At 39.7% G+C, this 12,968-nt stretch overlaps 1 protein-coding gene across 1 annotated transcript; it reads right to left on the reverse strand.

Moving 5' to 3' along the window:
* Positions 1–7,638: 7,638 nt before the first annotated feature.
* LOC115980577 lies at positions 7,639–9,759 on the reverse strand. Its single transcript, XM_031102813.1, has one exon. The coding sequence runs from the start codon at positions 9,757–9,759 to the stop codon at positions 7,639–7,641; it is 2,121 nt and encodes a 706-aa protein (XP_030958673.1).
* Positions 9,760–12,968: the final 3,209 nt, after the last annotated feature.

A 12,968-nucleotide genomic window follows, 5' to 3' on the forward strand; every position in this document is an offset into this window, starting at 1 on the left:
TTCAACTGTTTTTATTGACTTTGGTGGGACTTTTTTCGTCAGGTGTTGGGAGAGACCATGCATATTACCACACAGTACTTGGCAAATGAGGAGAAGGCCGTCGTGGCCAACTCGAAGGTGGAAGCGTTGGAGGTCGAGGCTTCGGGCTTGCGGAAGGACCTGATCGCAGCCATGGACTCCCTCAACACTTCCAAGGGACAGATTTAAGTCCTGACGGAGCAGCTGGAAACTGAAAAACAATCAGTGAAGCAGAAGGATGAACTCCTTGCAACAGCTGCCCAAAGGATGAAAGTTGTCGTGGCCAAGGCCGTCACTGCTTTCCAGACCACGGATGAATATAACACCATCTTTTTCCAGTTGTACTTCAAAGGATTTGAGCTGCTCTGGAGATATCTGATTAAGCATGGACCTGGCACGGACCTGGAAGATTTAGATTTTGAGGTCTTTGACAAGGAGATTGAGGAGGACGAGGCAGCTCAGACAGCGGCATCCACTGGTGCGGAACCCAAGCAAACAAAGACGATAATGTTGCCCCTCAAGCTTGATTCTGTCTCTTCTTATCGAAGTTTCCTTTTTTTTTTTTTAAATTTTTTTTTTATGTATTAAGTTTTCTGGACAACCGGTGTTTGGATGCCCCATTTGTTTTTTTGAGGCCCCCTTTTCTTTTGAACAATTTGGTTTTATATAATATGTCTATTTAATAGTTTGGTTTTATATAATGTCTATTTATTTACCTTTGCCCTTATGATTGCTTGTGTTGCGTCAAGATCTTCTTTTGGATGTTTTTCTTTCCCCGTCAGGGACTTAGAAAAATTTAGTTGGCATACTGAATTTATCCTCGTCCTCTTGCGCACTTTAGGGGATTTTGCCCCATGCACTTTTGGAGGTTTCACCTCTTTGTTTAGGACGATGCCTATCCCTTTGAGTAACCTTATCGTCTTTTTTATTCTGGACGACGTTCATCTATATTATCGTCTCTTTTACTCTGGACGATGTGTATCCCTTTTTAGGAATCTTATCGTCTTTCTTGTTTAGGACGATGTACATCCATTTAAGGAATCTTATGATCTCTTTTGTTTAGGGCGATGTACATCCATTCAAGGAATCTTATCGTCTTTCTTGTTTAGGACGATGTACATCCATTTAAGGAATTTATCGTCTCTTTTGTTTAGGATGACTGTTCGGACCTTTCGGGGAGGGAAGAATTGTAGCGCATGGTTTGCTGAATAACACTTATGAAATGCTGAATAATACTTAATGGATTTTGAATAATCACTTACATAAGACAGGAAGCATTAAATTGGGTTTTACAATCAGGCTATGGTTCCTTTTCGTAATACCTCTTTAGATGTTCGACATTCCATGGACGAGGTAGTCTCTTTCCCCCTGAGTCTTCTAGATGGTAACTTCCCTAGCGTGAATAGTGGACGACTCTATAAGGCCCTTCCCAAGTCGGGCCAAGTTTGCCTTGTGCTGGGTCTTTTGTTGCGGGAGTGACTTTTTGAAGGACAAGATCTCTGATGTTGAATCTTTTCAACTTCACTCTCTGATTGTTGTACTTGGCTATCTTGTGCTGGTACTTGGCTATTCTTTGGGATGCTTGGTCTCTAATCTCGTCCAGACAATCTAGGTTCTGCTTCAGTTGGTCGTCGTTGATTTGCTCATCAAAGAATTCTCTCCTAAGGCTAGTGAGCCCTACTTCGACCAGGATGACTGCTTCTGTGCCGTACATCAGACTGAATGATGTTTCTCTTGTTGGTGTTCACGCTGTCGTCCTATATGCCCACAAGACACTTGGTAATTCTTCAAGCCATGTTCCCTTTGCCCCCACTAACCGGGATTTGATAATCCTGAGCAAGGTCTGGTTGGTTACTTCCGTCTGTCCATTGGCCTGAGGGTGGCTTGGCGATGAGTACTTGTTTTTGATGCCCAAGCCTGAGCAAAATGATCTGAATTTCTGGTTGTTTAACTGACGACCGTTATCTGATATGATCATCTTGGGTATCCCGAACCTACAAACAATATTTTTCCATACAAAATTTTGTACCTTTGCTTCGGTGATTGTTGCCAGGGCTTTAGCTTTCACCCATTTTGTGAAGTAGTCAGTCACGACGAGCAGGAACTTCATCTGTCTCTTTCCCTGGGGTAAGGGACCCATGATGTCAATCCCCACTGTGCGAATGGCCAAGGTGAGGAAATTGTGGTCATCTTTTCTCCAGGGACTCATTGAACATTTCTGTACTTTTGGCAACTATCACACTTCTTCACGAAATTGGTTGCGTCTTGTTGCACTGTCGGCCAGAAGCAACTTGTTCTCATGATTTTCCTGACGAGGGACTTTGCTCCCATGTGGTCTCCGTAGATTGCCCCGTGCACTTCTTCCAGGACGTATTTGGCTTCTTCCTCTTCTATACATCTCAAATATGGTTAGGAGTAACCCCTTTTGTAGAGTTCGTCATCGAGCATTGTAAATCTGGCGGCACGTTTCTGGATCTTCTTGGCTTCTTCTAGATCTAGCAGTAGTCGTCCTTCTCGAAGGAACGACATAATCGGGCTCGTCCATCCAGGGTTGGTGTGCACCGAGAGAGTTTGAAGTTCCTGGATGCTAGGGGAGTTTTGTTCTTCTAGCTTCCAATAGAACATTTTATCTTGGTTGTCCGTTGAGGCACTTCGTGCTACCTCATCAGCTTCAGTGTTCTGATCCCTTGGGATCTGAACAAACTCTACGTGATTAAAGGCACTTACCAGCTGGTTCGTCAATTTGAGGTACTTCTGCATCCTCATCTCTTTTGCTTTGAATTCCCCTCTCACTTGCCTTGTGACAAGTTGCGAGTCGCCCTTGAGCACAATATTTTCACCTCCAAGTGCCTGAGCTATTCTCAGTCCTATCAACAAGGTCTCATACTCTGCCTCATTATTAGTTATAAGGAATTTGAGCTGGACCCCGTACTTGAGAATGTCTTTTTCAGGGGAAATAATAACGATGCCTGCTCCGCCTCCTTTCTGAGTGGACGACCCATCAGTGTTTACCGTCTAGAGATTTTTTATGTTCTTAGGGGTGGTGAATTCTGCTATGAAATCGGACAACGCCTGAGCTTTTATGGCTGTCCGTGGACAGTATTTTATATTAAACTGGCTGAGCTCGATAGCTCACTGTACCATTTATCTTACCGCTTTAGGTCTATTCATTGCCTTTTTGATGGGTTGATTCGTCATTACTATGATAGGATTGGCTTGAAAGTATGGACGAAGTTTTCTCGAAGCCACAATCAGGGTGAAGGTGATCTTTTCTATGCGAGGATACCGTGCCTCGACACCCTGGAAAGCCTGGCTGACGTAGTAGACAGGAAGCTGTAACCTATCTTCTTCTTGGATCAATGCTGTGCTGACGGCCGTGACAGATACAGCTAAATATAGGAATAAGTCTTCACCCTCTTTCGACGGACTTAAGAGCAGAGGGTTGCTAAGATAGCGCTTCAACTCTTGGAGCGCTTCACCCTCTATGGTTCTCTTTTGAGGCTAGGACGGCCTGGTAGCACTCTGTTGCCAACTCCTGGTCTCCTTTAATCTCTCCGATCCCCTGTTCCGTCGGAAACTTCACCTTTAGGTAGTACGTGGAAGTAGCAGCCTTCCAGCGATTGAACGTTGGTCGTCCTATGATCACGTTGTAGGAGGAGGGTGAGTCCACTACCAAGAAATTGTGCTGCTTGGTTACTTGGAGGGAGTATGATCTGGCTGTCACTGTCAGCATCACTATTCCCCTGGGGTATACCTTGTCTTCATTGAAACTGACAAGGGGGGACTCAAAAGGACGGAGCCTTTTTAGGTCTAGTCTTAGTTGCCGGAAGGCGGGAAGATAGATTATATCGGCTGAGCTCCCACTGTCGACTAGGACTTTCCGCGTGTTGAACCCCTCGATCATGATCATAATGACGAGCGGGTCATCATGAGATTGCTTTACACCCTTGGCGTCTTCTTCTGAGAAGTACATGTCTGGTTGGTTCGTCTTTGCTTCAAGGGAGGTATACTGTGAACACTGTTTACCTGCCATTGGTTTGACTTCTTGAGGGATTTGAATGATCCCCCCGTGGTTGGTCCCCCGACGATGGTCTTTATCTCCCCCAGTGTGCTTTGTGAACGAGGTGGAGGGCGGTCTCTGTCTTTCCTTGAATCGCCGTGCTGGCTTTTCTGGCTATTCCTGATGGAATCTCCCCTTTTTACATGCTGTTGTAGTTTCCCATTATGGATGAGCTCTTCAATCTGCTCCTTTAGATCCCTGCAATCCTTTGTGTAATGCTTATGGTCTTTGTGAAAACGGCAATATTTGCTTTTGTCGCGCAAACTAGGTGCTGAATGTAGTGGCCTTCGCCAATTAAATGACGGTTTGTCCCTTATTTCTGTTAGAATCTGGTCAACGGGCATCACCAATAGTGTGAATTTCGTTGGATGAGGGTTCTTGTCCTCCCTTCGCCTATTTCCTTTGTCATTCCGTCGATCTGCCCGGTCTCTTTTTTGTCCTCGTCGATCGTCCTCCTTTTCCTTATTCTTTTCTGCTCCGTCAATGGCTGCTAGAGCTTCTTCAACGTTCATATACTTCTGTGCTTTCAACAATGCCTTGGCCATTGTCTGGGGGGGGATTCTTTGCCAAGGACGCCACGAAATCTCTGGACCTCAACCCTGCCTTAAAGGTCGTGAGATGTACCTTGTCATTCACCTCATCTACTTCTAGCATTCGTCGGGTGAAATGTGTCACATAAGACCTCAATGGTTCCTTCTCCCTTTGTTTGATGGTGACTAGGTGGTCAGCAGTCCTTTTTAGATATTGCCCGCCTACGAAATGATAGACAAAGGAACCGCTTAACTACTCGAAGTTATCAATGGACGACGTTGGCAACTTGTTGAACCACTCTCTAGCTGCCTGTTTGAGAGTAGTAAGAAAGGAGTGACACAAAATCTCATCGGGTGGCTGTTTAAGGCCTAGGGTCGTCTTGAAGGTATTCAAGTGATCCAGGGGATCTTTCAGCTTGTCGAAGGGTTCCGGCTATGGTAGACAGAACTTGGAGGATACTGGGCACTCTTGGACGACCATGGTGAAAGGTGAGTCCGTCATCTTGACTTTCCTTTCCAAGCTTTGGTCCGTCTTCCCTTTGATGGCGTTTCTCAATTCGTCCATCTCCTTCCTCATCTCTCTTAGGAGATCCGAGCTCGCCTCTTTCGGAGTGCTGTTTCATCTTCTGTTGCTGTCTTCATCGTCACCCTTGTTTGCACGATTGTCTTCCTGTAGCAATCGTTGTCTCATCTCTTGGTTTTGACTGGTGAGTTCTTCCATATTGGCCGCGAGCGACTGGATTTGTAGGGCCAATGCAGTGGGATCTGGGTTAGTACCGGATTCCATCTGGACTTGCGAGTTAACTGGGATATATCACGTGTTGAATGACAATCTCCCCACAGACAGCGCCAAACTAATGATGCTCAGATCGTCAGCCAAGGATGATTGTCCAAATTGATGTCGTCCTCAACCAACCCGATCTCCAAGAATGAGTGAAGGAAAGAAAAGATGTAAATCGCCGGCATGGTGCCTGCCAAAAAGCCTCCGATGCCAAAGTCAGAAAGATTGACAAAAGAGAAGTTAAGAAAATAATATGCTAGAGTTTCAGAAAATACTTGTCCTCCCTTTTGAATTTCACTGTTATGTATTTATATGCACGCACTCGCAGGTGATTTCTTCTAGCCGTTGGTAGAGCTTTGATGGAGACTTTGTTCTTCCCTGGTAACGCCCTTGCGGGGTGTTAATGGTGAGTTGCCCCTCCCAACGATCTAGAAGCTGATTAATGTTTTGTAACGGTTCATTGATGAGTGGAGGTGGATTCACTCGTCCTTGATCGACGACCATTACTTCCAGGACGAACTTGGATAGGTCCTTCGTCCTTAGTCGTGAACGGCTGGACGTTGATAATATGATCGAGCCTATCAACTTTTTTTCTCACTTATAAAAACCAATAACAACTTGTCACTTAGGTCTTGTTGTGAAAATATCATAGACAATTTCTCCTAAAAGAATAATAATAATTTTTTTGTTGACTTTAAAAAAATGTCAGCATCTGAATAAAATAATTATTTCTCAATCTAAAAAAAATTGAAAACCAAAAAATATATGAATTCATATATGAGAACACCCATATTTTGAACAAGAAATCAAATCCACGTCGCTCAACCATCTACAATGTTTAACCCACTAAAACGCAATTAAAATCCCAACATTTTGATGCAATAATAGAAAACCAGTTCCAGTTGTTTCATATGAACAAAACCTACAATCCAAAATGCGACAAAGAATTATTATTATTTATTTATACAATTTCTAAATAATTGATCTTCAACTAGAAGGAAGAAGGAAGAAGGAAGAAACAGAAGGTTAATTCTAAATTTCCTCACTTGCCCATTAACGCATTCAATCCACACCCACACTGTGGACACTCGTAGAAATTATGAATAGGAAAAATAAGAGGAATCAATCCCAACAGAGAAGTAAAGGTCATCACAATTCCTGCCTACCTCGACGATGTCGAGCCACAGGAACAAGATCTTGACGCTGATCCTATTGAGGCTGGTGGTGAGCCTGTTCTTTGAGATGTAGCCTATGATCGGCGACTTGTATTTGAAATTGTAGGAACCATGAACAGAGAAACTACAGGAACCTTTGAGAAAGGCTTTGAATTTGCCTCCAACTCGGTCTAGTTCTTAGCCTAAAGCCGTTTGGATATTATTAATGGATTTTGATTTGGTTTAATTTTTCTAGGTTGATGTTATTCTTGGTTCATCTTCAAGATCCATTTGTCCCCAAGATATGAATTAATGTATTTTTTGGTTTTTAAATTTTTTTTCCTAAAAAATTGATAGCTAACTTTTTTTAAAAAATTATTTATTTTTTATAATTCATATGGTGACATTTTTTTGAAGTCAATAAAAAATTTTATTATTATTTTAGTAGTCACTTAAGTTTTAAGTATGTCGACAATGCATATTGTTTGCAACATATATATTTTCGGTTAGTGAATTAACGGTAGAGACTAAATTGACTACAAGTTAAAAATAATATCAACTAAATTAACTACTACCAAAATGTAAAAATTAAATTGACTATGACTATAAAATATATAAGGACCAAAATAGTATTTTTGTCAATCTTCTATTATAGAATAATTGATTTACAACAATTATCACTAAAACAATTGCTCGGATCCCATATCAAGAACACCCAATTCTTGGATTACAATAAATATTCATCATGTTCTGCTGAATTCAAAGGATAACAACGGTAACACAACCCCCTCCCCACCCCCCCCCCCCCCCCCCCCCCCCCCCCAAAAAAAAAAAAAAAAGAACTCAACTACAGCAACAACAATACAAGATCTCTAGAAGTGGGTATTGACATCTTATAGGATAGTACTTACTGAGCACGTCCAATTTCATTGCTTGTTGAGGATGGTCTATTATAAGTTGTGGAAAAAAAAAGTGATAGGCACAAAAATGTCTTCCACTCAATTGACTGTTTCAACATGTTATGAAATTAAATATAAAATTGGATGTACCCCGTAAATTTATTTGCCTACATAATTTATTGATTAAAATGTTAGTCTACCATAGAACCACCTCACCTATTGTAGGATTACGTCGTGTCTGGAATTGATCCGTTAAGCCAAAATGTGCCATAAGAAGCCAAACATGTGTGACAAATTCCCCTCCTCGTCTCAGCTGCTGAGCATGGTATTTTCTGCTACAATAGCTAGCAACATGGCACATCATTTCCAGCCAAACTTTCTTAATTATTTCCCATGTCTCATTTTCCTTTGTATTTAATGCAGACTTAAGCTTACACGCATAGAATATCACCAAAGTACTTTTGTCCCCATCGTTGACAGTAAGCAAGTCCTTGGCTGTCATATTTTTTAACATATCCAAAGCTTCCTCTTGCTTAACTGGTTTGGAAAGCTGTTCTTCCATGAATTCCCTAAGTCCCAGATAAATGTCCCGAAACTTGATGTGTGCTGACCCAATCGGTAACATGTAAGGATGCTTGACTAGAAGATAAAGCATATATCTTGACAGGGACGTGCACATTTTATGATACTCCGGCCTTGTGTGTCTATCTTCATGACAACAAATATCAGTAGCAAGGTGCCAGACAAGGATGCTAAGGTCCATCTCCAACTTCACACTCCAATCAATATCATTTCGGCCAAAGTTTTTAAGGGTGCGACCTCCCCTTAAGCCATGAAATTCTTCAGGAGTTATTTCATTGCCTCTAAGTTTTAGCCAATGTCTGCACTCAACAAAAATTAGACCTTTTAAATTGGCTTCCAAGATTCCTTCACGAGTTTCATTTTGGTATATCTCTAGTATTTCGTCAACGCATAATAGCTTCAGGATTGGAAGGCAGGGCAGGGGCTTTTGTAAGGCAGATCTTAACAGACTGATTTGACCAATAGAGTTAGACCACCTGTATGTTTTGGATTGTCTTTTGAGCCAACCAAGTTGTAAAATACTGTTGATGGCTCTTAGGAGGGTGGTTTTCTTGTTCTTAATTAACCAAAGAATGGTTTGGTCGGCAAAAAGTAGTTCCACAATTGCCCATAAATCCACAAGAACAGCGACTGCCAACAAAACCAAAGTTATGGTAAAATCAATCTTGGAGTAGTTGTGGTGTTTTTTCTTTGGAATCACCATCTCATCCAACAAAATAACCACAAATACAATCAAGGTGAGAAGGATTCCAATGATTCGTCGAGCAATGCCCCAAAATGTGTAGACTGCCTTTGCCTTGGTGTAAAGCAAATCGAATATAAGCTTGAGTTCAATCTCAATTACCTCAAAAGCCTTTTCCTTATTCATATCATTGTTGTCGAAGATTGCCCTGCTTACATCCCGTTCCTGCAAGCCAAGTATGAGATCTGCAAAGAGACGCTTAACCATCTCAAGTAAACTACAAGCAATGAGTAATTCTTTTGCGTGAGGAGCGGATGATATAATTGATGAAGTATCGGTTGAAAAATCCCGTTCATGAACCTCAAGCACTTGAACCTCAAGTACCTTATGGTATCCCTCTAGCTCCTTCAGTTTGCATTCCTCCATTATTTTGATTTCATTAGTGGTGATATCCGGAATGGAGTCTCTAAATGTGTTTTCACTTGCCGAGTATAAAACCCACACTCTTTCACAATACTTGACAAGCCCAACAGAGAACATCACAATAAAGAGGTAGGACATACGAGAGCCTGTCCAGGCCATAAACAAGATGTAAAATGTCGCCATTGCTTGAGTGGCTACTCCAAACAAGTGCCTTTTCCATAACTCATTGTCTTCCAATGAGTAAGCAGTAATGGCATCGGTACCACCTAAGTGCAACAGCATAAGGGGTGCCCAAAATGCTGTTAGTTCATACTTTGCATCAAGAAGACCATCCTTGTAGGTTTCTCCTATATTATTTGAGAGCATGCCAGCCGCCATTGCAGCTATGGAGTCACCGAGTAAGTAGGTTGACCAAACCACAAATCTTATCCAGATTCCAGCAATATACTTTCTGCGATTGCCCAGAATGACAAGAACTATTTGGATAGTGACGCTGAGTAGGATCATTCCTCGTAGCTCCCATTCCTGCCAAAGTTCCCTCCAACTTTGAGGAATCATGTACACCTCCATCATCATCCTTTTCTTCACTAAAATCATACTGCCAACAACTGGTTGAAAATTTATATGCATTATTAAATGTGAAAATAGGAGAGAAAATCCGTTCAAACATTTTAGTACAACCAATCAGAGTAATCACAATAATCAACAAATTTAAAGTACACCAATAATGTAAGAAATACAAAACTTTAATATTGGTAAAGTTGATGATAATTCTATAATATAAACCGAATAGCAAGGTGCTCCCGAAAAACTACTAAAGTACCTGCATGCATCATCATGATTTTCAATTTTGCTTCTGTAGTAGCTGAAATGCAACCCCCCCTTTTTTTTTTTTTTTTTTTTCAAGTGCGTAATATCTGAACTCTACTTTTGTTTGTGATTGCTTGTGCGGCAGAAAAGGGAAGGTGGGTGGGGGGTGACTATTTTTTTTTTTTTTGAGAGGTGGGTGGGGGGTGACTAGGCTCCAAATATATGATAAACTCCACTTGATGCAGACAAGTAATGAGGAAGCCTCTTATTGAGATAATAGTGTGCACTCTTTCAGTTCAGACATCTATGTTAGCATCTTAAGTTTCATAAAAATTGAGTATCTTCCGGTAGAATCTTACATGTTCTAAAGTTCTTGCATAAAAATATTCCATTAAGTGTAATGACAAAACAAATTTCATATTTCCAATTGGTGATTTTGATTGATGTATAATAAAAATGGCATAATAATGATATCATGTGAAAATTATTTTATACTAATCATAATTTGTTGTTCAATAAATTGCATGATGAGGCCATCACAAGTCAAAACAACGGGCCACCATCATCATAGTACTTTGATACCGCTCTCTACACTGATATGGAACCTTTTTCTTTCCCCTACAAGAAAAAGTAGTAAACACCCGGTTCTTTGTGCGTGGATTCTCTATAGCCACAAGAATTAAGGAAAAAAAAGTAGTAATAACTTGCTTTTTAATGCTTGACTTGATTTTAAATTCCTAAAATCCACTGACAATTTAGCGAGAGATTAAAAAAAAAAAAAAAAAAAAAACAATTGATTCATGTCATCTCAATGATAAAAAATACCAATGTGATTGACAAAATGCTCACCTAGCACATACGTGGTTTATGAAAATTTTTAAAAAAAAAAAAATTTATGATCCGTGGCGGCTTTGGGATTTTTTTTTGGGGGGAAATAGTGTTGTAATTTTTGTGTGCTAATAAAGTGGTGTAATTTTCTGCTAATGAAGAAGAAAGGTGCAGGAAAAAACAATTTCATTCCATGGCCAATTGCAAAGTAAGCCCGATTTGGAGAGAATGTGTACTTATTTATTTATTTTTAAAATCAAAGCAGTAATTTTAAGAGTATAGCTATTGACACAATACTTTCACAACAAAATTTAGATGGCAAGTTGTTAAAGATATGTAAAAAAAAAAAAAAATAATGTTATTTGTGGGTCTAGATAAAAACCAATTAAAACTTGCCACTTATCCTTTATTGTAAAATTATTGTGAAAATAACACTAAAATGATCATATTCAACCTTATTTCAATTAGGATCAATCAAAATTTATGATTAGGGTGTTTAGAATTTTATTTTAAGGGTCGAAACAATTTTTTTTTTTTTGGCCAGATTAGGGGTTCATTTGAACCCCTAGGCTGGCTGTAGGGCCGCCATTGTTTATGATGCCTAAATTCTTTGCTTGGTGCTTAGGCAAGCCTCTAAGTGCTGATTCTTAAGGTTATATCTTTTTCGTTTTGTTCAATTTTCCCCTTTATCCTAATTTGATATTGTCCGGCATCATTGGCTTTAATTCAAAGCACAGCATATTGCTTTCTATCCAGTAAAGCAATATTCCAGGTCACTTGATGCTACTTTAATTTACTTCATTACCTTCTTTGTCCTCGCATCATATATGCATGGAATTTCTTATATCCACATAAAGAAAGCAATATTCCAGAAAACTTTATTCTAATTCAGTGATTTATTTCATAACTTGTTTGTCAACTAAACAAGCAATGAAGATCTTACCACATGATCAAAGCCTTCTAGATCAAATTATGTGATATTCAGTACTCCTCAAGCAAGAACTTTCTTACCACATGAACAAAGCAATATTTCAGATCACTTGAAAGTGGTGTTAAAACTTTCTTAATATGGTTTATTAACAATTACACTAAAGACACACGTCAACCCTTAAATTAGGCCCTAATATACCTTTAAACAAATTGTTTTGCAACTCAGGTTTGGGCTTTGGTCAAACACCATGTCTTGCTCAATTGTCCCTCATTCATATTCCTCTTTTCATCCAAGCCATGTGAGCCCAGGCCTTTGTTGAACTAACTAGGACGAGGATACTACTAGTACTATCCACCATCACCCTCACACACATACACACCAAAAAAATAAAATAAAAAGAGTCCATGATCGAAGAATTTTATATTAACCATTTATATATTTTCTTTCATCAAGACTCACGACAGGAAGAAAAAACCTGGGTAATAACTAATAACTTTATTCAAGTTGGTATTTTTTGTGGGTTCCAATTAACTCAACTAGTGAAATTTCTAATGGTTGAATAAAAGATGTGGGGTTCAATTCTCGCTTACACCAAAAACCGATTGGTATTTTGTGCTAATGATAAAAAGCTATCATCAAGAGTGAATACCATAAATTGAAACTCTCTCAAAAAAAAAAAAAAATGTTAGCTTTTCTTATTTGCTATTGTATTATTGTTCCTAGAATTTATGGTTGACTTATTCTACCTTGTACAATTATTGATAATTTTTTTTTTTAATTTAAATGATGCATACTTGTTGGCGAGGTTTATGGTGGATTAGAACGTAGGTGGTTAATCCACTGAGACAGCTGCAGCCTACAGCTACGTAATATATATAATCCACCATTGCTACTGAACTATTCTCCTCTGAAACACAAAACTCATTCATTATAACCCAAGCCTTAATTAACCGCCATATCCATATCCTCACTGAAGCTCAGCTACGGTGTCAACTTCCCAGCATCTCCAGCAGCTCCAACGTGTTTGATTGATTTTGGTAATTTCTTAATTCACTCAATATATGCTTTTACATGTGGCTACTCATTGCTTATGTAAAGTTGTGATTTCCAATTATATTGTGTTGGCTTTAATCCTGTGCCAAATTTGATTGTGATTTCTTCAATCATTTTCTCTGTATGTATGTGGGTTTAATTGTAAGGGATGAGTGTGAGAGATCGGTGAAGAATCAAGCTTCAAAAGTTGATCAAGTGGATTTCGTGATTGGCTCTC

The sequence above is a fragment of the Quercus lobata genome, chromosome 3, assembly GCF_001633185.2.
Source record: "Quercus lobata isolate SW786 chromosome 3, ValleyOak3.0 Primary Assembly, whole genome shotgun sequence".
NCBI lineage: Eukaryota > Viridiplantae > Streptophyta > Magnoliopsida > Fagales > Fagaceae > Quercus > Quercus lobata.